Consider the following 27,036-nt stretch of genomic DNA (forward strand, 5'->3'; position numbering starts at 1 on the left):
TGAATGGTTGCCGTGGGAAATTCAAGGATTTCTCAAACATGCAAGAATCAAGGCAAAAAACCAGGTGTGTTTTTGAACAAAGCATGTTCAGACACCTGAAAATTAAACGCACAGTGATGTATAAGCAACAAAAAGAGAAAAAGACTGGGGTTTATTAAATACATTTACTAAAAATGTAAAGAAAAGTCAATTTTATCGAACTAAAAATGTTCATTTTTGTCAGCACAGCTTGATTCTTATAAGCTATTCCTGCGTATCTACCAACTTATTTTTCTTAATGAGAATTTTTCCCTTAATCAAATCATTCAGCAGTCACTAAAAAAAGGTCGTTGGCACTTTCTGCGACAGCCTGCCGGGGAATAACTCCAGGTGAGTGACAAGTGTTCTCCTGAGGCGTGGCACCAGCGCCGTGTCACAGAGGAGAGGACACGACTGCATCTGGCCCACAGCACAGCATGCTGACTCACACTGACACACACTAATAAATAAGTGATTTATCAGGGCACCTTTGACATAAATCTCCCAGAAAGTTGTGCTGAAAAAGCGGGTGGGTTCAGCTGAAACTAATCCTCTGTCCAAATGAGGCATCTGTCCTGTCAGTTACCCTGGACAGCATTTAAAACTGAAAGACAAGCAAGAAACAACTCATGGTTCACTGACTGGATGCGGACGCTCCACAAGCCGGCTTCATTAACTTCCCCTGCAGCTCTGATTAATGACGAGGGCTGCATGCTGCCAGCAAACGTCCAACACCATCAGGCTGTCAGCTACGGACAAGGAAATAGCCTATTTTCCATGTACATGTATGTTAGCCTAAGGCGGTTCATTTCCACAAACTTTTTAAAGCCTGAAAAATAAGAGCTGAGAGAAGTACAGCATCTGCCGACCGCGTATTAATCTGTTTAATAAGATTTCGAGACAAATCCAGGTAGAGCTTAGGACATCATGCAAATCATCGAGTGCACCGCAGCTGTTTAAACAAACAAAAGCATGAGTCACTCCGACAGGAAACTCATTACGCAAGCCTTCACAACTTCCTGTAGTTTAAATGGAGCTGACCACACATCGACAGTGAAATGGAGTATCAATTACAAAAACATTTATTAGCGGTGCAGTTCGGATGTAAATAAAATCAGAGAGATGAGATGGATGTTGTGTTAAAGTTTAATATCGCAGCCTGAATACACACTGTGATAGTCAACCGTTATGTAGAGAACAGCAAACACTTTAGACACATGAATATAGCTTCTGCATAAGATGAAGTGAATCTAAATCCATCTGTATTTGTTTGGTAAAACCTGATTGTTTTGTTTAAATCTGCCCAGAGGTCTAGAAGAAACTACACAGACTGAATGAATCTGGGGCACCTTTAGTACAATTACTTCAACAAGATAAATAACATGCTTTTCAAATTGAACATGTTACAGTCTGAACGGTGGCCCTTGTCAGGTGTTGAGGTGTTTTACAGCTTCCAGTTCGACAGAGGAAAAGCACATTATTCCTCAGTTTAATGTTTTTCTGTAAAAACTAAAGATTTCTCAGTCTAGCTTTTCCTGACCAATGCAGGTCTCCAGTTTTGAAATCTGACCCGATTCTGTTTTTTCCTCTTCTTCTGCTTCTTCTAAGTAGCTTTGAATCTAACAGAAAATGGAGGACTTACAAAGTTGCATTTTCAGATTATCTCAAACTGGCCAGACCAAATGCTCAGAGAATCGAGTGAGTCTCACTCAACCCTACAAGAGATATGCTGGCCAAGAGACACACCTATTAACCCCAAAGTTTAACTCTGGCTTGTGGCCTTTAGCTTGTTAACTTCAGTTTCTGGAGGCAAAGCAAGAGAAAAGTTGGTTTCTCAATCAAGCAAACCATCTTTGAGATTCCATGGCTTTAAGTGGGTTTCCATCCGTATTATACTCCATTTACGGTGCACAACAGATGGAAAGATACTGAAAAACCATTGTGTCAGCCACGGCGGGCATAAGATGGTCAATGTGACGCTCTCTTTCAGCACAGCACTCATTAATTTGATTTAACTTGGATCATTGTCACTGAAATACTTTAAGACTGATGACTATTCTTTACAGAAACAACATTGTCCAAAACTGCATGTTTTCCTGTGGAATGCATTCAACATTCACCAAGTCACGCACAGCAAGAAAGAGGTTTTGACACACAAGACTTGAAAGACCAGAGAAAGACCTTGGTGCTGCTGTAGGCCCAATAGATGATGACTGATGCGGTTGCTTAATTTCCTACAGTCAACTAGTTACATGTTGTTCCCAATTACACTTCTCCACAGGAGAAAACATGCAGCCTCAATGAGATTAATTGCATTCAGGCAACACAGCTATTGAACCGTGTTTTATAATTAAACTTAAGCAAACTGATCTCGAAATTTCTAATTTTACCCAGAGATTTTCTGGCTCGATTACAATCTGCAGTAAAACTTTGACCTGTAACGCTGACTCACGTTTCTCTTTAGAACTATAATTAACAGCCTGCAAAATATTTCTTTCAAGTCTTCATGCTGTGAGTGGTCATCACTTATTTATACAAGGAGCAGAGGAAACATCCCACCGTGTGTGTGTGTGTGTGTGTGTGTGTGTGTGTGTGTGTGTGTGTGTGTGTGTGTGTGTGTGTGTGTGAGCAGAGTCCACGTGAAAAACAGTTTTACCCTTTTAAAATAACAAAATTAAAACAGAATTGACATTTTAAACCATCTTTGGGGATTAGCAGAATTAGCATGATTAGCATTACCAACTTTAAATATCAGTCTCCGCCAGTGTTGTGGTACTCGAAATCGGTCTTGGTCTCGAGTCCGGTCTTAAGACCGTTTTCTGATGGTCTCGGTCTCGTCTCGGACTCGACCGCATTTGGTCTCGGTCTTGTCTCGGTCTCGGGCTCTGAGGACTCGGCATTTTATTTCAAGACCAGTCGAGACCGCAACTGTGAAAATATCACTAAACGTGCAGCATACTGTCCAGTTTATTTGTTAACATCTTTGTTTTCAGTGGATGCAAAACGCACCGATTAAAATCCAAGCAACTACATGTTTCTCCCCCTCCCCCTCCCCTCCCCACCTTTCACTCGCACGCGGCGCTACTCCCTCCTCCCTCCTCCCCCTCCCCACCTTTCACTCGCACGCGGCGCTCCAGGACATGCGCAGTGGTTTTCTCTCAGCGGCAGAAAATGTTTGTCTAATCGTCAGTAATATAATAGCGCTGCATAAATAGTAAGAAATCCGATGGCCAGAGCTAACTCAGCAGCGCTTCGCTTTCAGAGACGATGGGGACAACGTCTAACTATTTTCGTCACTTAGAAAAGTAGCTCAAAGAAGGTAAGCCCCGTTAACGTGATGTTAGCAAAGCTAGCTGTACAGAGACACATAAGAATTTGTGATGAAAAAAAGTCACTCACTGCCTGAATTATTGTGCGGAGGTGTTGACTGACCTGTCGCATATATGGGACAACGCTGTGTCCAAAAGTCTGCAATATAGTGATGTGACATTCAGAAACAGTCGATTCTTCTCCACGGCTCTTTATTTATTAGATAGGACTGGAGTGTCACTCACTGAGAGCCGTTGTTCTATCAGATTACCATACACTGTCAGAATAGCATACGTGCAGTGAGTACCATGCCTGCGCATGCGCATTAAGAAGTCCGACCGTCAGAGGAGTTGTCAGTTCACCATATGCAGCAAGTTATGACGAAAATAAGTCATTAAATTGTTTTCAATGATAACTATATAGATATACATGTGTTGTCATGGTTGCAAAGTGTATTTAAAGCAGGTCTGGCTGCAGCTGGAGTCAGCTACAACACACGCCCGTGTAAAACTCACTTAACCGCTAAGTCAGGATGCCATACAACTGTTAATAACAGATCTACGTCATGATTCTATGTTCCTAGCATACATGCAGTGAGTACCATGCCAGCGCATTCGCCTTAAGAAGTCCGACCGTCAGTGGAGTTGTCAGTTCAGCATATGCAACAAGTTATGACGAAAATAAGTCATTAAATTGTTTATAATATGACATAATATGATAACTAGATAGATATACATGTGTTGTCGTGGTTTCAAAGTGTATTTAAAGTAGGTCTGGCTGCAGCTGGATGCCATACAACTGTTAATAACCAAGTGTATGATGATCTACGTCATGATTCTATGTTGCTGATTAAATAAAATCATATGGTAATGACAGCATATGCATGTCTGAGCTAAGCGTACGACTATCTGACAACGTATGCTGATCTGACAGAACACCGTGAGTTCGTGTTAAGCGTATGGCGATCTGACCTGACAGAACACCCGTTCTTTGTTCTAGTAATGCTCTGTGTACACTGCATCATTATTTAATTATGTACGTTGATATTTAAATGAACAAATAACTAAAACACAAGAACGAAAGAGCACGCAGAGCATGCACATTGCTCTTTGTTTTTGTTCAAAGTGGCAGCTGTAATGTCTGCCATGGTGTCAGACTACCTGGCTTCATGTACTGGGAGAGAGAGTGAAAACAGTCCCGATGAGCGCCTTCTGTTTGGTTACTTCTTGCTTGTTGCTCCTTGGTCAGTGTTCATAGTGGAGCGTTATTTACCGTCAGGGCATTGCCTCAATTGCTATGTTTAATGGTGCAACAGTGGTGGATTCTTATATGAGCAATATGGGCAAATTCCCAGGGTGTTATGTTTTTAGGGATGGCACGAGACCATCACACATTGTAACACAGAAATGGAATATTTAATATTGGTAAAATGTATTAAGTATTTAATATCTAGGTGTTTTTATGGGAATATGGATCTTTCCGATTATTCTGAGAAGCAATTTCGATCATATTTTACATTTTATTGTGTCATGTAGCTGTAGCTGGTCTTGGTCTTGACTCGGTCTCGACTTTCCTCGGTCTTGGTCTTGACTTGGTCTCGGACCCTAAAAGTCTTGGTCTTGTCTCGGTCTCGATACACTCTGGTCTTGGTATAGTCTTGGTCTCGGGTTAGGTGGTCTTGAACACAACACTGGTCTCCGCAGAAGTGAAACACTTTATCTCTGGGATTTCCAAAAAGGTTGCCATCATTTCCACACCCAGTATGTTCAATCAGAGAGAAGCTCAAAGAACACCATGGAGTAACTTTACTGTAATCTAGACTTCAAGGTTTTTGCTACGATTGGATGGAGATGCTGTGGGCAGGAAGCATCTCTGACAGAGGTCAGTCTTTCAAACAACCTGAAGAAGCCTCTGACTGAATATTGCTGCTGGATCACGCTCTCAGAACCATGACGACATTCCAACAGCTCAATTTCTGAGCAGCAGAGATATTCCACTGGAACATGATCTGGATGGCATCATCCAGTTGTTGATAAATCCTGATAATCTACCTCATTTGCCGCGTTTCGTCTTTAAGTCTCTGTCTGGTCACATGGTTATAAAGTTGGGCAGAGAGACGTTGGAGTTGGGGGTATGATCGATGGAAGAAATGGCTTTGTTCTGCCAGTAGAAGACTGGTTTTGCCTAGGAATAACAATAAATAATTGCTTATGGCAATTATGAATACAACTAGTAATTTAGATCAAAATGACCAAGTGAGAGAACAACCTGATTTCAATCTCAGTTATGGTCTGTTCCTCCTCCAGTCTCTGCTATTCATCTTTAACTAACATGAACACTGATGTGCAAAATATCTGCATTAACATCAATATTAGTCATATTTTACATAACGCTGCTGGTTCAATAAATAAATTGAGGTTGATATAAACAACCAATATTTGTTTTAATCTTGTTGCCATTTATTCCTGATCAATTGTTTCCGTAAGGTGTAAAGATATATATATATATATATATATATATATATATATATATATATATATATATATATATATATATATATATATATATATAAGTTATGAGCCATAACAGCAATAGTTATATTGGATATTGACATCAGCCCAAATCTGTCTATTGGTGCATCCCTATCATAACAGAATCAAAGTTCTGCCACCATGAGTGGTGCAAATCAAATCAATCATTTTAATTCTATAAATGTCCTGTAACAAACAATAAAGTGATAGAGCAACTTGTCTTCTTTCCTGCCTGCTGAACGACCTACAGATTCTTTAGAGGGTTTATTCTGGAAACCCTCTAATGATGTCACGAAGCTTTCTAGTTGTTGCAAATGTAAACCAGCCTGCATGGAGTGACTTTAAGTACGATCACTACCCCCAGCAACTTCAGTTGGGATTTTTTTTAATAGTCATTGGGAGCTGACGAAGAAAAAAAAACAAAAACAAGACTTATGCCATGACCAAGCAGTTTGTTCTGCCTCCTTTAAATGACATTAACATCATGTGGGCTGTCTTGTATAATCCAACAGAGTACAAAGAAAAGGTCATATACTATTAGACATCAACTGAATTGAAGGCTACTTTGCTCATACTAGCAATTTCTCAGCCATAACTCAAGTGGACAAAAGTCCCAGGTCACTGGAGAAGGCGCGTTTAAATCCAGTTCACGTCAGTCCATGCCGGCTGGTTTCAGTAGGAGCCACTTAGATGTCGCAGGTTCCACTCGAGACTATAATCAAAATGAGGCACGGGCATTATGATTCTCCTTCAGTGTTGTGTTTTTATCTACCTCATTATGCTCGTCATTCGATGCCCTCTCCAAAGCCTCCTGTCTCCAGTCTCAGAGGACCGGCCATCAGCAGTGACCTTGTTAATTCTGTTGATAAGATGAATACGGCCCGGCCACAGGGCCGTGTTCGGTGTGAGAGGCGAAAGCTCTTGGTACAGAGTTCTGACTGAGAAACTGGGGAGTTTCTTCCTGTAACTTAATCTTTGTTGCTCACTGAAGCGTTTTAACAACTATATTATTGATAACATGCACTTTGGAAAAAAATCTTGCTGACATGATAAAATCGTATCAGAGCCAAGACTACAGGATGTGGAACTTTATTCTCTAGAGTACAAATTAACTTTCAAAGGAATAGTCCAAGGGCTTGACAATAAAGCAATAGCAATACATATCACAATACACATGATCACTATCAATAGATAATACATCTAATAGAATATTCAAATATATATAAACATATCAGAGAAATGTGCTTGAGCTTATTTAATGAGACCAAGAGTATTGAATTCATAAAAAACACACATTTTAAAAGACCCTCAGCTCAAAAACGCTAATTGAATGCTAATTAAATTTCATGCATTTAATTATGAGAGAAAAACAAAATATTTGGCGTGCTAATCACCATTCTGATTTCAATCTCACGCCGACGCATGAGTGCATCTCTTCTTAAAACAACTTCCATTTTTAAAATGTGATTGTGATGAATGCCGTTTCCCTCACCTATAAGTCACCATGACATGACTACCAATATTCCTTAGCAGAAAACAAAGTCGGTTTATACAAACTGCAAAACACAATAAATCTACCAAAAAAAAAAAACTACTGCAAATCTAATGTGCTCCAGAAAAAAAGAAAAGAACTAAAATAGCATAGTTTTCTTCAACTAAGCAATCTGTATAGAAGATTTTAAACGTGAAGTAATAGCTTTCTACTGAGGCTGAAAGATATTTACTTCAAACTTGAAGATTACAGCATCAGAAAAACATGCTTTCCCACTTCAAATACTCTTAAAGTTGAAAACATTCATTCAGATCAACACACAAAGAGCACAGAGCAGATAAATGCTAAACAGCTGCTCACATGAGTCAGTCTGCTAAACACAGCTGTAATTGGCTGTTCGGATGAAGCCACGTCACTGATAGGCTGGTGTTCCTCCAGTCTGAATGTGCTCAGCGCAACGAAGACTTAAAGATTGTGACTACTGGTCTGTGAGAACAAGAAAAAGTTTTTTATGCACAAACAGAATGACTGGCAGAAGTTCAGCAACGACATGACAGGTGAGTTTGACCTTAATGCAAGACGACAGACATGGCATCCATCAACCTAATTAACAACATGGAGGTGAAGAAATGTGGGTTTGCGCGACCCGCCATACAACCTGAGGCTGGGGACCGCTTAGAGCCCCGAGGCTCAAGAGTCCTGCAGCTGTAAACGGGGCCACTAAGCAGGCTCCACTGGGACCTGGAACAAGGCTGCATGCACTGATATCTAATCCATGATGGCACTGAAAACTGTACCAAGTACTATTAAGGGAAGTTAAGGCTAGGATTTAAAACCGTGGCTACACAACACCATGACTGGCTAAAGACAAAAAACGTTTTTCAGCTGGGTGAAGACCTGATTAAAAAAAAAAAAAAAAAGGACAACAGAGATTAGTGAAGCGCGTTCATGTGAGAATTTAAATCCCAGTTTCAAAAAGCTCATTTTGGCGTTTTGATTTTCTCTTTTACTTCCTGTCTGCTGGACAGAGGGCCGCGGGGCTATCGTGTAACAAAGGTCAGCTCTGGCCTGAGCTCAGCACATCCCAGCTGCACACGCTCATTTTACAAGTGTATCAATTATTGACTGTGGTGATGTCATCGCTAGGTGACCTCTAAAGCCGAGACGGCTACATGTTTGTTGAGAGGGAAACGTGTTACCGTTCCCTACACCGGACAGAGGAGATGGTGACGGATCAATCGTTTCTGTCCTTTGGTTACACAGCTGAGCCCTGGAGATTCCGACCTACTGATATAAACATCTAATTACTGCTATCGCTGTTTAATTCATTTTACTGAACTATGATCCTGTAAGAAATGGAGAACCTGAAACATCTACAGGATGAGAGTGAAGATGTGGCATCAAGCTGCTTTTCCAGCTGCGGAAACCCAAACCAGTTCTTCAAAACAACCAGAAACCAATTACCAATCACTAAGTTTTACTTTTTTTTTTTTTTTGTCAGCTCAACAATAAACTTGGCATGAAATATTTAAATCTAAACAAATGAAAAAGTCTGGAAAGGAATGTAAATCTTTTTCAGTTCAAAAACTTCAAAAGGGTTTTGCATATTTCCTGGCAGCTACTTTACTAATTTCTTTTGGGCTCGCTTGAAGAAAACTGAAAAAACAAACAAAAAAAAACAAAACAACAACTATCTATTCTCTCAATAAAAATATAAGTTAGATCACTTAAGTTTTAATAATGTAATTAAAAGCAGATATGGGTGAACCGCACTTTGATTTAATGTCTGTTTAGAGTTGTGATCCTATGTACCTGGAAATTAAAAAGAAACCAGAAAGCTCGATTATTTAGATATTTGATTGATTAGTTGATATTTTTATGAAAAAAACAAAACAAAACTAAACTAAACAACATTTGGGTAATATTTTTGTCCTAAACAAAATAAAAAAAGTCTCCATCTTCATTGACCACCTGCATTTGTGGTACAAAATTGTGTCATTTGGGGGGCCGCACGAAGTCAGCCACACTTTGGACACCTCGGATTTACGGGAAACTCTCAAGTATTTAATACAATTTGTATTTCAATTTCAGCCAATCACAAAAACATTAGAATCGACAGGAAAATAGTAATAAAAACTAATTTGCCACATTCTCCCTCTATCATAGAACCCAGAATGTTTTTGTCATCAAAATATGAATGTTTTACCCACTTATTGCTGAAATGTCACCAATCAGCAGATTCTTAAAATATATTTGTTTAAAAAAGGAAACCAGATGAAGTCGCAGTACAGAAATATTGCACGGTTCAGAAAGGAAGTGCACAAAAGTGACACATTCTTCAGAGTTCATGTTCCACAAAATCTATTGCATCTCTTTACTTTTAGACACAAATCGTGTGTTTTTCAATACAGTAGACACAGGAAATGTGTCTCTATAAAGGTACGCATCCGGCTGGTTTACGTTGGGAGTAAAACCGGCTGATCAGAAGAAGCACACTGGGCTGGCACATCATCATTAGAAATGGTGACCTGGTTTCATTGCTCCAGTTTCTGTGTTCACACAGGTCAGAACTGTGTGTCATGGTGTGTGTGTTCAGACGACTCAATCTGGGGCAGCATCCGGAAGAATCATTCAGTTCTTCTTTTGAAAACTATTAGCAAAATGCAAATGAGCCGATTAAACGTCGCTCTGTCCTTAACGTTTCCATCCATTAGGTTTTTATTGAAGCCTTTTATTCTAATAGTTGAGAAATGGCTCTTCTTGGCTCTGATTTTTTTTCCCCCCCTTGATTATTCAAAGAAAGAAGGATCCCTCCAGGCATCGAGACATTAACATTTTTCATCCAATTCAATGAAAAGGGAAAAACTCAAACCGAGGCAGCGCACGCACTTTTCAACCGCTGTAAAACTGCTGAATGAAAACATGAGGGAGGAATATTTAAACTCCATGCTGACAGTTTCCAGAAGTTCCACAGCCTTGTGAAAACCTCCAGTTCAATTTCCACTCGTCTTGGCAACGCAGCAAGCTCAGCGATCAACAGTGTTGGTTTCCCTGATGTCCGCCAGAGTGACTTCACACAAAGCCGCCGCCAGACCGACCCTGAAACAGAACTCCTGTTTCTCAGATCTGATCTGAGGCCGGAGTGGAAATACCCTGGCAACCAGCTAATCGGCGGCTGCGTCAATGCCAGGATTGTTTACGGAGGAATGGAATCTCTTCTGGGAATGCCGCGGCGGCATCTCCGCAACTCCGCAGTGGGACTGGAGTGAGGCGCTTCCGGAGTCGGCAGCAGCAGGATAACCGTCAGGCGGGATGAAGGGGACACACAGGCAGACATAACAATGGCTGGTTAACCTCAACATATATGTGGCAGTGTCTGATGCAGGGGTCAGAGGTCGTGTCTGGCTTTGTCACTGGCAAACGCACGCAGACAAAAAGACTGTTGAGTGTACTAATGTTTTATGCACAGACGAGAGCAGAAGGCTGCACACAGACGGTGTATCCACACACCGATTTAAATTCAGAATGCTGAATTAATTAGACTGGCAAGGTGAGCTGTCACACTGTATGATCAACTGCGCTCTGTTTACACTGTGGGTGGTTATTAGGCAAGTTGTACTGCAGAGGACTCATTTTATTCTCTCAGTTAACTCAAAACAATGAGACCTGGACGTCTGAGGAACTGGCGGTGAAGTTTTGCCTTTCTTAGGAGGAAATATGTTCAAACCCCAGCCAGGTGTCGGGACGCACCAATCTGCTTTTTTCCACCTCCGGAGCAGATATTTAAAAATTTTCAATATTGAGACAGACACAGATATTAGTATCAGATCAGTGCATTTCTAGCCAGTGGTTTTTCTGCATGTTCTTTCCATGCATGGGTGGCTTTCTGTCCTGGTACTCCGGATTCCTTCCACAGTCCAAAAATGTGTATAATGTAGGGAGAAAAAAAAACAATACCTTGGATTTTATAAAATCTATATAAAGTTTAGGCAAACTAAACTCCAGAGACGCAGCAGAAATCCAAATCTGTCGGCTCCTCCCTGTTCAGCTCTCACTGGTACTGGAACTAGGTTTTATTTTATTCAATGCAAACAAGAAAAAAACCCTGAGAACTAACATTTTTTTCAGCTCTAGACGTTACCAACACTCAGTTTCTTATGCAAGTATCAACCAATCGTCAAGCTCCCACAATGAAGGAAATCGGGGCCGATGTTTCAGTGCGCCCCACCTCTCCAGCAGGTCTCAAAACACAAGTTTTAATGTCAAAACACACTGAAATGTTGAAGCAGTTATGATGCGACACCTAGAGACGGAAAACTTCAAGATGTATCATTTGATTATCTCCGATATAAACAAGCCAACAGAAATCAGAATAATCAGAGAACAAGGAAGGCCAATTATGTTTCTGACGCCGTGTCAGCTCCATGCACTGTGCTGCGACTTTACCTGTCCACAAATAAAAGCTGTCATATTTATATGACATGATTATTCTGCTGAGTGCGAACAGAGAGGGAATAATCCACAGACAAATCTGCCATCAGGTAAAAACAGAAAAATCAGCATTTCCAAAGCCCCTATGGTCAAATTACACAGGATTATCGGATTTTGAGTGATGCTACAAAGAATCACATTTCAGAGAATAGGTTCGCACACGCTGCACTGTTATTCACTTTAACCCGCAGTGTTCCTGCAGAGATCCGTAAATGTTTACTGCGGAGCATCATGAATGAACAAGTTGCAGGAATAAAAGCAGAAAACAGCAGCATTATTTCTTCATCTGGAGAGCAGAGTGCTGGATCAGAGACGCACACCAAGCAACAACATGCTGGGAATGTGGAGGCTGTTGCACAAACGCAGGCGAGCTGGGGATGATTCTCCAAATCCAGATAAGCACACACACAACCTGATGCAGATAGATGTTCCACCAAGAACTGACCTATGACCCTGATGGAAGAACAGCTGATAACCTGTAATGTCAGGCTTCCAGGTGCAGAGACGAGTCTATACAATAACCAACTAGTCATTCTGAGCGACTAGAGGAGGATGGATGAAATAAGTGCATGGTTCCCACTGTGACCCCGATGGAAACCACGTAGTTATGACATTAGAAGAATTGCAGGACTCCAACTTGTGATCCAGTCTTCAGAAACGAGTTTCTTCCACAACTATTTCATGGCTGGTCAAAGAAATTCAGTTGAAATTTCATTGAGTTCTGAACGGTAAATGGACAGAATCTGCAGAGCTTTTATTGTCATACTTTGCACTGAAGGCACTTTGAGCCACATTCACCTAATCTCACTCACAGACAGGTAAACATTCTATGGGTGAACCGATAAATTGGCTCTGATCAGCCGATGCACAACAAACCAATCTTATCTACCTCTGCAAAGGTCTGAGAATCAGTCACTGTCCTCTTCCTCTCTGCCGTGAGAGAGGGCTGATCGACAGACCTGCCCACCAGTTCATGTCTGCTCCTGCGCGGTTATCAGTCAACCACACTGCTGCAACTTAACTTAAGTCCCTATTTATAGGGACTTTTCAGAAAACAAAAACAACAACAAAAAACTGTATTGGCCAAAAAAAAAAAAAAAACCCAGAAGTGGCAAGTTAGGGTTTTTCAAGATAGGTGATCGGCCAGAAAACTGCAATCGGTGCACCCCTGATATATTCATTCAACAGCTGCATTTCCTTTAACCATGAAACTGCGTAAATTGAAATTACAAAAATGAATTCACTTAACATTGGCAGAAAATAGACAAAGATTGGCACACACTCGAAATGGAAACACAGCAACTGATGCTCAGCAGGCAAGGTGGGGCTAAGTGTTGACATGTTTATCCAAAGCTCCTCAAAATACCTGCCAGGTTGAGGACTGGACTTTGACTGGACCATTAGACCACCCTGCAACAACTCTGCTGGTTAATCAGTCAAACTGGGAGCATTCTGGCTTAGAGTCGGTAAAACAAATGACAGTAGAAGAAGTGTTTTTTTGGACCCAGTGTTTTTGGTTGAGCCCGAGTATAAACACTCATTGACCTAAAACCTAGCTTGTGCGTGTGTGTATTCTCCGTGGTTAAACAAGCATTTCAGCCTTCCATGCATGCATCGTTACAATGTAAACCAATATGGGGAGTGTAGGTTTTAAAAGACCATGGGAAATGTGGCTCAGATAACAAGAGAAGAGCTTTCAGACACGCCCATGTGGCTGAAACCTCATCTGGAATCCAACACTTTACATCCAATCATTTCTAAACAGAACAACAAACTGATCCAGTAGATCAGCGCCTGATGGTACTTCTGACTGATCCAGCTCTCGGGGGGCAAATAATCTCAGCTAATCCAAGCAATGTTTTTATTTACACCTACTGAGGAAAGAAAGTGCACCCTTTGTAGGTTTTATAAGTGGATGCTGTGCAAATGGCCTGACCCTTTTTGCAGTTAAATTATCTGTCATTATCTAGTAAAGAAAGATTAAATTAAAATAGAAGAACTTAGTATGTAGTATGATTCAATGCATTTGACAGGAACAGCTGAAAATGGCTCCTCTTAAGGGGACATGCTTTCTTTTAACCCTCTGTAATAAATCAAACTCCTTCAGATTTCCTGCAAGTGTCCCAACATGAATTTTGACAACATCCAAACTGAGGTATGAAGAGTCTGAGGTGTTTATTATTATTATTATTATTATTATTATTATTATTATCATTTCTAGGAGCATTACACACTTTGATCTTGGGATGAATTTGCTAGGAGGTTCACTTCTGGAAAGATTAGCCACCATTTTTCTTTTAACTGAAAAGGAAATCTCCTTGAATGATGACCTTCAAATAGCTCATAAATGGCCTATTATCTCTCAGTAGAAAGCCTCGCTCCTTTAAGATCCTTACCTTTGTATTTCTTCCTTGGTATTGTATTGACACACAACAGCGAGTTCCACACCCGTGTTTCCCCAACACTGGTCCTTGATGGACACCGCCCTGCATGTTTCAGATGTCTCCCTGCTGTAACACACCTGATCCTGATTGCAGTTCAACATGTTAATCAGTTGAAAACAGGAAAACATCTAAAACATGGGGGGCAGTGTGCCTTGAAGACCAGGGTTGGGAAACTGGAAAATTTCCTGCTTTTCTAGATAGGTATACAGTCATATTCAGTAAATTAGAATGATGATGTCTTGTCAGATTAAAAGTATATGTTGAAAATAACCTTTAAACAGGTATTAACATACTTTTCATTAAGCACAAGGTTGTATTTTTTATTGGTCTGATGTAATATTACTTTAAATGTTATGTCTTATTAGCTGCAAGTAGAAATTCATAATCATAAAAGGCTATCAAACATCTATCTGAGTGTAATTAATCTATATGAATGTGTTTCACTCATTAAACGTTCCTGAAATCAATGTGCTTTTCGATAATATTCAAATTTACTGAATGAGTCTGTACAGGTAGAAACACTGAACTCCCGCAGTGTTGATTTGAGATGCTAGCCTAGCTGGGAGATCACAGATTTCCCATTATTTTATCCCAGGTCAAATATTAAAACATTAACAACCCCGCCCATTCTTTAAATGCATCAAAACTAATCAGAATCGGTTAAGAAAAACCTGATCGAAGACATAATTAACCCATCAAGAATCGACCGCCTCTGCAAGTGGCACTAGTTTGGAACGACTAGTCGAGATTTTAGAGTGAAATATCTACCTAATCTTTTCTGTGGTGGTCAAACGATTAAATACTACCTGCAACCATCACAAGTATAAACTTGTGCTAAAAGAAAAGCGCTGATTAGCGTTCAATCGATTCTTCTTTGAACGGAGGACCGGTGTGCCTTCTCTCTGGTTTCTGGGGAAACCGGAGCCCCCACACCCCCTCCCCTCGAGCCAGTCTGGCTTCGGTCGTTCCTCCCTGACACGCACGTGCACTGTATTATTAGCTAATTCCTCTCTGGTTCTCCATCATTTTATCACAGAGAGGAACGACAAACACACGACAGGAGGCTGGTGTTGAGAAATGTGGTCAGAGTACCTTGAATTGTCCGCTCCGGGCTGCGGTCGCTCACCACCGTCCGCTGCTGGTGGGATGATGAGCTCTTTAGCTTTCGCTGTCTCCGTCTGGCGTTTCACCGCTGTTTAATTCCCTCCTCATCACGGCTTAGCCCCGCGCAGTCCAAACACGACAGGCGCAAAGTGTCTGAGCATATTCCCCTGAAAGTCTCCGGGCTGGGGGGCAAAAGAAAAGCGCGCCACGGCTCACATTCACAGCGAGTTTAGTTTCACCCTAAACAAAAAAAAAGAAGAAGAAGAGGCTCCACTGGGACAACAAGGCGGACAGGCGGCGGTTTCTGTCAGTTACTGTCGCTATTCGGAGAAGGAAAAAAATCAGGAATGCCGTCTCCTCCGCCTCGTTTCATCCCATTCATAGCAAAACTCAATAACTCGCAGCAATGTCGCCTCCCAAAGCTTGTTCCAGTTTAAAACTTGTTAAAAGCCAGTCCGGCTTGTGCAGCTCAGCGGAGAGAGAGAGAGGGTGAGCACACCTCGGGGTGGACACGGACTGGAACAGTCAGAGCAGGGGGGGCAGTGGCGCTATCTCTGCGATGCGTTCACGGCCCCTCTGAAACATGGGGGAAAACAAACACCACACAAATGTTCAACTGAAAATCGCTGAAGTAGTTTAGATGTACTATGTTTCATTGAAAGCACCACTGAACTCAAACAAGCAGAAATTTTGCGGTCCACAACAAAAAAACATATGCGGGATAACAGATTAAATACGTCTTGGATGGTAAACACAGTGGATTTTTGTAACAACAAAACTGTATTTGAAGTAAAGGAGTTAGGAACCCTTTATTCCCTTACATTCATTTGGAACAGGTAATTAAGTTGTACGGGAATCAGAGCTCAATTAAGATTCCAGTTCAGTTTAAAAGTTGCTTTTCAAGATGGAGTTCTGTTGTGGAGCCCTTATAAATTATTTCTGCTATAATCCGTCTGTCAGTTTAACATCCAGATCCATAAATATTTTTGAAAAGTTTTAGTCTTATGCAGGTAGGTCATTTAATACTGAATATATTATTATAATTTTTTTAGTCATCTTCAGTTTTCTTCCTATCTTCTATTGTGACCATTGTTCACACTATGGAGAACAGCATCAGTAAGAACATGTAACCAAACCCTCTGAATTTACATTTAGTAGCAAGGTGTTTTTGTCATTTTCTGAAAAATTCCTGATCACAATAAACAAGGTCTCTTTATATACACGTCTACATTTCGTTACTTATTTGAGGGAAACGGAAAATTAAGTCTAAACGGCGCTGAGCGCGTTGTTTTTTGTAACATGAGTTTAACAGTGCCAGTTTATATCTGTACTTCATAGTTGTAATTAATATATGGCATACTCTACCAACCAGTCTTCTAGAAATATTTAATCCCAGATGAGCCTGTGACCCTCTGAACGTGGCAACGTGTGACTTCCATACCGCATGAAATGCTGCGCTTGTGTTGATAGAAATGCATGAATCATACATGTTGCAGATATGGACGATCCCCCCCACCCACGCGTCGTTTCAACCAGACAGCCATTTGTAATCCATAGGGGGGGGGGGGGGGACGCAAAAAATGTTTGGAAACCACTGGGGGGACGCAGAAGAAAAAGTTTGGGAACCACTGGTCTAGGGCAAACATGAGCTGAAAGCTTATACTCCGCCAGTCATCAGCTGAACAATAAACCCACCTGTTCACACGAAGACCTGCATCAGTGGGCTGAACTCAAACAATGCGCCCGTAGAAAGTTCAGACAGTGGTATTTCACCGCAAAAGCTGTGACTTTTATTTCTGTTGCTATCCATCCATCCTGGTATTTCAGGCCCATAGCACAACATTAAAAACAAACAAAAAATGTTGTGATTATATTTTCACTTCTTAATGAATTCTGCTATAATGGATACCATGATGTGAAAAATTTCATGTGATATTTGGTTCCTATTATTCTGGACTTGCTTGCTGCTATAAATCACCAGCCTGCTGTTTCATCTCCCACACTCAGATCTGGTTCCGTGAATGTTTCCTCTGAAGAAGCTCCAGTCATCGCGTTGGGAAACTGTCATAAACAGTACCAAAAGATAAAACAGCATACGGCAGTGCCATTAATACCAATATAGTCTCCGCAGATTTCTTAATCCTCAAGTTAGAGCACAAATAAATTTGATTCAACCCTGCCCCCTAGTGGCAGATTTCCATGCAGCTCGTTGCATCCAGTGAAAGCTTTCATGATGAGTTTAAATTAAAACGTTGAATTCATCTGATTTGAAATCCTTATTAGGAAGTGACTTCAGTAAGTAGCTTCCAAATAAAATAGCAGAGTATTTAAAAAAGCACTTTATTTTAAGGCAGACTAATTCCCTGTTTCCGTCACTGACACAGAGGTTCTGGAAAAGTTGCCCAGTCAGCTCTGAGTCATGGAGTGTTAGCACTTTAGAAGCAGCAAATGTGTCATAGTCAGGGTTCTCAGTTTTTGTGAGAGGATTTGAGCTTCTGTTTTTTTTTCATTCTGGTTAAACAAGAATCTTGGGCTGTCTTGACCTGTATGCGAAGGGTTTGTTTATAATATTACGTGATCTTTTTTTTTCTTTAGACGATATATCACTGTTATTATGCACAAATGAAACAGTTTTCTACATAAAATATTTTTATTGTTTCTTCTTCCCATTTAGGACTTTTTTTTTTTTTTACATTAACAGTCCAAGAGGTTCCATTCATACTGCATCAGACTTGCTTCAGGCACCAGTCATAGTGCAGCTCTCTGAAAGCTTGACCACAGCTTCACCAGCCATCTTCTTAATGACATTATGAGCTGAGGGAGCTGCTGCCGGAATAAGCTTTGCTCCCCTCGTTCGTTCGGATCAGTTCTTTTAATTTTCTGAGTGCTTGGCAGAGGCTTAGAGAAGCCCAGGCCGCTCCAAAGGGCTGGTAACAAGCTGGAGCTCTAACAAGCTTATTAGGGTCCAAGAGACGGCTCTAACCCCAATCTGAGCAACCCAGATGTTACATGGAACCCCAAAAGGTGGATTGTTGCCCCGCCCACATTCTTTAAATCTTAACAGAAATAGAGCAGAAGGTTTTTGTAGCAGTGCTTCTTGTGAGAGCATGTACAACACTCTACGCTAATAAGGTTTATTCATAATAATAAACCTACGCTAGCTTTGCACTTCTACCATATTAAAGACACGGTATGAAATCCATCCAAAGATTTTTCTTTCAAACTTTTAATACCTTTAAAATGATATATTTTAAATCACGCGATAAACAAAATGGCGTACTACTTTCAAGATTATCAGTAACAGCTTATTTAACACAAATCTGAGGATTTGTCTCACGAAATCTGTTATTTTAACTTAAAAAAATGTTTGATTATGAAATACACTTGGTAAGATTTGAAGTTAGATTTTTCCATACATGCGTTTTTTTGTTTTATCCCAGTTTGAGTTAGTTTGGAAATACAAACATTTTCAGCTGGAAGATCTTCCAAGAATGGTAGATGTCTGGAGTGATAATTTCAGAAAAATGTAGTTTTGTGACACACTGACTGTGAGACTCAACATACACACATACATTACACATTTTTTAGACTGTGGCAGGTATGTATGTAATTATTATATTAGTAATAAAAATGTAAAAGTATGTTTTATTTTCCTGCCATTTCACACTCATGACCTACTTTGTAATTATCTTTCATATAACATTTAGATAATACACATTGGAGGTTTTGACTAACATAATACTATGATATGAACTGGACTTATTTTGTCCTGTACAGTGACTTGAGATTACCCTTATGAATTAAAACTTTATGAATAAATTAAACTGAAAAACGTATGAGCTATTATTCTTCTATAAGGCATTATCAAAAGAAAAGTTAGTGATCTTTAAATATTTACGGAAGCATCCTTTAGGCACATATTGTTTGTGTGCCTTTTTATTGAAACGTCCATTTTCTTTTTTCATTTAGATATTTCCAGACATTAAAGATAATCTCAGTAGAAAGACGTTCATTGGGGTCACAGGAGTCCAGAGCAGCTTACTGAATATTCAAAATGACATTTTGAAGTTTTTTGATTGGTGATGAGCTCCAAGTATTTGAGATCAGAAGGCCTTCTTGACATCCATCTGATCTTTAACAGACTGGAACTCGGAAATATAAATATTACTTATTGATATTTAAACCTTAATCTGCTAAAGATGTCAGTAATTTTGGGCTTATTTGTTGTATGAAGTAGGGCCAGTAGGGTTGTGTCTACTGTGCTGGATTTTACAGTTCCGCTTTGTGTGTGTAAGAACAAACAAACACTGATTAGTGAAAAAAGTTCTTGGATTTTTTATTGAATCTAAGAGCTCATTAAAAATAGAGCTGTCCTTCCCCCACCCCTCTTTTACATTTAAAACCATGATCCAAAGCAGCTTAACCAGTTCAAGAAAGGTACATGAAAACCCCAGGGAGTGTTCTGGATGATTGGCATTAAACTATACAGAGACACAACTGGCTAAAGTTCAGCCTGCAAACCATCAACAGGCAGAGGTCACTTCAAGGTCATCACACACAGACACACGTATCAACGCCGAAGGCAAATTTCACCTTCAGGTTCCACTGGTGAAATGTCCATTGTGAGCATCAACAAGGTAATTGGTGGGATTAAAAACAGCAAGAAAACAGAAGCCCTAAATAAGAGACAGCACTGTTATTTGTTCAGCTTTCATTCTCCGCTGATATTATTGTAAAAGGATCATAATCAAGTGTCTATGCGTGATTAGATTGAAGTGAGACCAGATGTTATTGATTAGAAATGCACCAATCTATTGGCGCGTGTTCGGAATTGTACAATTTTCCCTTGATCGGCTTACGTGTGTCGACGTAAAAAAAAAATCTGTTCGAATTCAATTGAACTAAGAACTCAGCCGCCTGGACTTCATTCTTTTAGCTGAATAAAAATCACATGGAGGTTAGTGACAATTTGACTTTAAAACTCTCATGTCTGTAAGAATCCAAGTTATACTCCTTAAGAAAACAGCAGGTCAGACCTCAAAGAAAACCACTAATGGTCAGAAAACATCTGATTGATGCATCTCTAGTTATGATAATTAGAAGTTATATTTTTAATTGTGCTCATAAACCTCTGCCACTGCATCCGTCACAAACAGAACAGAGAGCAGAAAGCAACTAAACAGAAGGATGTCATAGTGCAAAATAAGAAAGTTGGGCTCAGAAATAAGTCACTGGTGACCGTAACAACCTAATTATAAACATACCAAAACTCCATTTGTTATAGAATCCATTATAACAGCGTGATGAATGTGTACTACATGTAAAAGGTTGGCTAAAAATGTTTTTTAGTTTAAAAAAAAGTACCTTACAATCATGCCTAATGCTCACAACAGCACTGGAATGTATGACAATATCTTAATCAATAATCAATGTTTGTCATGTTAATGAAGTCTGCTAATTCCTATTTGGGATTCTGGGAGCAAGCAAAGTTTGCAAAATACAGGCAAAGTTTGCAGAAAAAAAGCAAAAGATGGCAGCAAAAATAATCCTATTAATGAGTTCCTATCACACTGTTAGGTTCCTGTGAAGAGTCACACAGACGTGTGATAAATGCTATTGCTTAGCCACTCTTTAGAAAGCTACTGTATGACTACAGTTTCCTCACAGTGCAATATTCTAGCCACGTATAAACATCCAACACTCTCCCAAACACACCTGTGAGTGACAGGTTGAAGTGCACCTTTGGAAGATGTCCTCCTGAGCGACTGCTGTCGTAGATGCCACAGAGATAAAGCAGACAGACCACTTCCAGACTGATTACGCGGAACAGGGAAAGACAGAAAGTTGCTGGCGCCGATTCATCAGTCTGAGTGTGGCCTGCTCCATGTAGATAGTGCTTCAAGATGCTTAAAATCAAATCAACACAACTCCAGCCCAGAGTGGCACTGTTTGTTCCCTTCACACACACACACACACACACACACACACACACACACACACACACACACACACACACACACACACACACACACACACACACACACACACACACACACACACTGGAATTCACTCACTCACTCACTCAACATTTGGACTGACACCTCAGAGCTGTGTTCACTCAGACACAGCAGGAAGTGGAATTGCCCGAGTGGTTGTGGTTTAGCTCTTGTCGTTCTCAGCACCCTGACTGTGGGACCTCTCTGGATTGGAGGAGCCCTCGAAACGCTGCGCAGCCATGATGGCCTGGTGGGACATGCTCTTCTTCACTATGTCACCTTTCCTCCACAGAATGATTTCCTGCATCAAAGAATTGGCATGAATCGCATTAAAAGTGAGAAATTTTACCAGAAGTTGAAAATATTATTTTCACAGGTGTTCCTATGAAAAAGAATAGGCAGCATCCAAGGTGTGCTCATCAAATTGACTTAACTGACCAAACTGATTAGGAGGGATGTGACCACCTCTGGCTCTGACACTGAGCTACTCTGGAGCATTGAGGTTAACACACACTGGCGAAGAAGACATCAAGAATCTGTTGCTGCACATCATTGTCCAGTTCATCATTTTATCTTTTCAAAGATTCATTGTAGTTGCAAAACATTCAAAACAGAGCTAAATTTCAGGGAAACCAAACCACACGTAACTATCCAACAAAAACATCAGCTTTATTTTCTTCATTTGTCTGCAACTTCATCCATTAGCTGTTATGTAGCTCGAGGAAACTTTACTCAACTTCTGTTATTGCCAACTCTTTAAAATCAAAATATACTTTTACCTATTTACTCATATAGAGCTGTTCTCTAGTTTTACTGACCATTCAAAGGAATTTACAATCCAAGTAATTTTCCTACCCATAAATATTATAATATACTTAACTGAGTAAATGTTCATTTATTAAAAACTTCCAATGTAGGCTGGTAAGGTGATGCAGAAAACAGCAACTTCAAGTTACTACAGCTAAAGGGAGCTTAATACGTTGTCCAGTCATGTAACGCGCTTACTTTGCATGCTGCTGACCAAAACGTTCTGCTCACCTGCTGTTTGAAATAGCGTCTGTCCTCCTCGTCTATGAGAACCAAGTTGAGGAAGTATCGCACTGAAAACTTCTTGTTGACGTCTTTCATGGTGGGCGTCAACTCGTAGCCTGCCAGAAACAGCCGGATGGGGATGGATTCTCCTGTCGCACCAGAAAACAACAACAACAGAGCAGTGAGTCTGCAGAAATAATCATAGTGCTGGACGGGAAGAGAAAGGCAGGACTTAGAGATCACCTCTGACCGGAGCGCCGTCCATAATCTCGTACTTGGCTATGGTGTCATTCTCGTTGTAGACGCTGGGTCCTGTGCCGGTGGTCTCTCGTCTGATGATGTCGATCTCCATATGTCTGATCTTAATCCTAACCAGGAGGAAGTAAATCTTCCCAACGATCACATCTTTTAGGTGATACCTGCAAGCAGAAAATAGCGTTAGCTTTCAGTGAGCATGCCACTCTTAACTGGAAGGTGTAGTCATTTTGTGTATTTTAATAACTTTCTAAAAAAATAAACTCCTACTTGGATTTGTTGTACTCAAATTCTATGTGCAGACAGTCCTCGATCCCCACTTCCATCTTGATGGAGGAGTTGATGTCAGGGTATGTGCTCAGGGTGTGAACCACGATGTCCAGCTCCTTGGTGATGTCGCTGAGCCTCCGGCCTATCGTTACCTTGAGGAAGTAACTGGAAGCAAACACAGTCCTTAGAGCATGTTGGAAAAAACCCAATGATTTGGAGACAATCAACTGACAGTGCAGTCTAATAAACAGGCAACTTGTTAGTAGAACGGTTTGTGCATGTCAGGCTGAATGAACTCTTCAAAGTGCAAAGAGCTGATGTGACATGAAAACCACAGGCCACATAGACAATGGAGGGGAAGGAGAAATATTTAAAGTGGTGATGTTTCTCAGATTCTTTAAAGAGTACAGCTGGATTATTCGGGTTCTAAGCACAGGTTGAGAAAATGATCACAGTCCCAAAAAGCTTTGACACACAAAACCATCAACAGAAAGATGGATGGTTTTGTCACCACCGTCAACCAATATCTGTGAGGTGAACACGGGTTTCACTGGATTATTCAAACAAGCAGTTTGAGGATAACATCTTCCAATAATTCCTACTGTTACCACGAACAACTAGTTCAGTAGATGGGCAACAAAACGGAGGTCATACGAGGACATAACTTACCGTAACTTGACGTTCTGACCAGTGTATGACTCGTACGGTTTTTCCACGTGTGCGAACTCAAAGTCAAACGTCTGAGACTGCGTCAGCTCTCCCGGCCGAGCCAAGTCTTTCACTAGAGACACAAACTCATGGTGGTTCCCTCTGTCGTAGTACAGTTCTGAAAAAACATATTTATATGAGAAGACATAGGGTATCATTGATGTTTCTTTGTTTGAGTTTAAAAATAAACTGACCTCGGTCTGTGTAATAAATGCAGTTTCACTGTTAGCTTAGGACTTTATTTACTTCTATGGAAACTTAAGGCACATACTAGCACGGTGAAACCTCTCACGTAAAACAGGCTGGCTATGTGTAAAAATGTGATATCTACATAACCAATGCATGGTTTGCTAACATAACATTGGCTGTTCTGGTAATACAGTTGTTGCCAGTGCATATCAGACCAACAATGCTGCTCAGAACAGGATCAACCTGGACGTGCCCATAACTGTGGTGTTTTAAATGAGTTGTTCTCTGAGCTTGCCACAGAACTTTTTAATTACTGTGTAATGTGCTGGTTTGTTATATTACCAGGCGAACAACTTTCAACAGTTTCTCCTGACTTCCTCATCCATCCTTCCCTGTAAAGTGTCCCTAATGTTAAGCAATAAACCCGAATTTTGTTAAGCGTAAAGTTAATCCTCCCACAAGGCAACTTTTGACTTTTCTGCATGCATGTAGGTGTTTTTTCTTCATATCTTTCAAATTCGGACAAACAAAACAAAAAACGAGAAGCAGTAAAATAATATTTCCTTTAATCTGCTTACTGCTTCCTAGTTCACATAAAACTGCTCAAGTGTCTGTAAGTGAAGAAAGCTGCCATCTCTAATAGTGTAGTATAAATCAACCCACACTTGCTTCTAGTTTGGACAGAATTTTCCAAGCCTGTTGTGTGAAAAAGTGTCTAAATCAATAAATTCCTTAGTCGTGTTGATTAGGATAAACCTCAGCTTGCCATCTTTGATTCGAATCTGAGGCTCTACTATGAAATTAACTATTAAATGAAAGCTGCATACTTTGCTACTCCAACATATGGCACACGAACAATGTTTCCAACAACAGAGGGACGCCTGCAGAGGTCGCAGATAAAGCTCGTCGACGGCTGATAACGTCAGCTGATGACAGTTAGTTGTCACATCACGAGACACAATACTTTTTAACTGCCACTTTCATGATTAACTTGTTGAGCGCTGACAGGAAGTGAAAACAGTTATCCATTATCGCTGTACGTGGAATGCATTCATTAACTGCATTGTGAGTTTAGATAGTTTGAAAGCCTTTTTGTGTCACGCAATACTTTGGTGACTTCTGTCTATGGACACTGAAATGCAGGCCTACTAGCTGCTCACCTATCTGGCCGACAAACTCAACTTTGATGCCATTGTGCTCCAGCCTCTTCCCCGGGTACTTAAGCGTGACGTTAACTTTTCCCGACACCGTCTCCCCGTCGTAGAATAGGAAATATTTGTCCTTCTTTCCGTCTTCACTGTTGTGTTCTGCTTTCTTCCTCGTCTCGGCGTCATTCAGAACTATATCGATGTCCGCAGTCTGACCGAACCCGAAGAAGTTCATTGCGGCTCGTTGGCTACCTCAGTTTTTGAACGCGGCTCGTGCAGATGGACGTGCTGCTTCCTGTCAAGAACAGCACACGACAGTCGGATCTCGTTTTGCTGTGAGGTGTCGAGCGCGAGCCGCTTCCCAGATTATTGAACATGAACATTCCTAGTTACTACCGATTGAGTACGCATGCGTAGAAAGTCATGTGAAGGAAAGCTGTAAATTAAACTCTTTCTGCTGGTGTTTATTCAACATGTTTTTGGACTTTGGTTTCATTCTCTTTCTTAAACTAATGAAATTTATTACGTATATTCCAGTACAAGAGTTAAAATAAGTACAGTTTGTAGTAAAACTATAGTATCCGCTGCTTGTTTCCGCTCTGAGTCAACTATGGTCGGTGCGCGGCTCTACCACAGACATAATATAAGGATAGACGCCTCATGGACCGCTCTCGCCTATTGTAGCTGATGAGATTTAGGGCGGCCATCTTGGAGCGGTCGACCGCTCCACTCAGCCTTATGTGTTTGGCAGGCACAATGACATATTAGTGCATTTAATCGAACATAACATACATTTTCTTGTTACTGAAAACCTTATTCAAACAGCTATCAAAGCTACATTTATAAACAATTGTATTATTTAATTGTATTGATACATAGTTCATAATATTTAAATATTCTTAGTGAGGAAAACAATAGAATAGGAATAGAATATTCTAATATTGATGTAATGCTGATGTATGATGAGCATTTTACAAAGCACAGAACCGTTCATAATGTATTTAGTAAATTATTTAGTAATATCAGTACAAATTTATATGAATATACAAACACAAATAATGATTAATAATGACACAAATAAATAATTATTAATACTGAATAATATATTAAATACATGTTTATGTATATAAATATACATATAAGCAGGCATAGCCTAATATATTATTGAATTGATCGGCTGTTTTCCAACCGACGAGTTCTAGCTTCAGAGTGATTCAGCAGCTGAGATTGAGTCCAAAATCTGATGGGAGATTCATCCGTGCTGCAGTGAATTCGTCTCTCTTTAAAGATAGTTCTCACTTCTTCCTCACATCGTGTCTTTAGGAAACCTTCAAAACAAAAACGGAAGATTTGGGATGTATCTTACTTTTGACAAAGTGAAAGAATTACAAATAGCAGTCTTTAACACTTTGTAAACTTTGCTTGTGAATGTTATAACAATATAAGTTTTATAATATATGTTACATTGTTTCATTTCTAAGGTAGGCACTTATGTCAGATCATCTAATTCAATGTTAGAGAATATTTTTTTTTTTTATTTAAGATTTATGGAATCTCGGTTAGCCGTAGTAACGGGGGTTGAACCCCGGTATTACACCAAGCCAGTGGTTCTTAACCTGGGTTCGATCGAACCCCAGGGGTTCGGCGGAGCCTCTGCCGCAGAGATAAAGACACACTTGTCTTTATCTCTGCGGCCGTCGTGATGACGCCCCGCTTTGCCATCACTTGAGGCAGAGGATCACGTTACATTGCTTAGCCAATCAGAGCTGCGGAGGAGCACTGATTGAAGGAGCTCCACTCTCAGCATGGATCAGCAAGACTCACCGTTTTTACCATAGACATAATTTAAGTAATATAATCTTATATTATGTCTATGGTTTTTACCAAATTCTATAGTCTAAATCTGCTCCTTAGTCGCATCTTTTTGGGGTTGCTACTGCCTCTAGTGGCGTGGGGGTGGTAACGCAGCTAAAATAATTACATTACTAAATCAGAACACCGCAAAGTATTTTGTGTGTCGGCGTGGGATGCGGGGGGGATAAGAAGGGT

At 40.4% G+C, this 27,036-nt stretch overlaps 2 protein-coding genes across 4 annotated transcripts in view; both read right to left on the minus strand.

Moving 5' to 3' along the window:
• The window catches only part of arhgap32b (Rho GTPase activating protein 32b), a 91,017-nt gene extending 75,084 nt beyond the window's left edge, over positions 1-15,933 (minus strand). For all 3 annotated transcript variants that reach the window (XM_088012326.1, XM_088012327.1, XM_088012325.1), the window contains exon 1: positions 15,378-15,933. The gene's annotated coding sequence lies outside the window, so the exon portion shown is untranslated. The remainder of the gene's footprint in view (positions 1-15,377) is intronic.
• Positions 15,934-19,700: 3,767 nt separating this feature from the next.
• Positions 19,701-25,393, minus strand: vps26bl (vacuolar protein sorting 26 homolog B, like). Its single transcript, XM_014971828.2, has 6 exons — positions 25,000-25,393; positions 23,612-23,768; positions 22,943-23,107; positions 22,661-22,836; positions 22,424-22,566; positions 19,701-21,686 (listed from the first exon to the last, which is right to left on the minus strand). The coding sequence occupies exons 1-6, from the start codon at positions 25,220-25,222 to the stop codon at positions 21,549-21,551; spliced, it is 1,002 nt and encodes a 333-aa protein (XP_014827314.1). The 5' UTR covers positions 25,223-25,393; the 3' UTR covers positions 19,701-21,548.
• Positions 25,394-27,036: the final 1,643 nt, after the last annotated feature.

The sequence above is a fragment of the Poecilia mexicana genome, unplaced genomic scaffold, assembly GCF_051168715.1.
Source record: "Poecilia mexicana isolate PSO_F unplaced genomic scaffold, ASM5116871v1 scaffold_14, whole genome shotgun sequence".
Taxonomy (NCBI): Eukaryota; Metazoa; Chordata; class Actinopteri; order Cyprinodontiformes; family Poeciliidae; genus Poecilia; species Poecilia mexicana.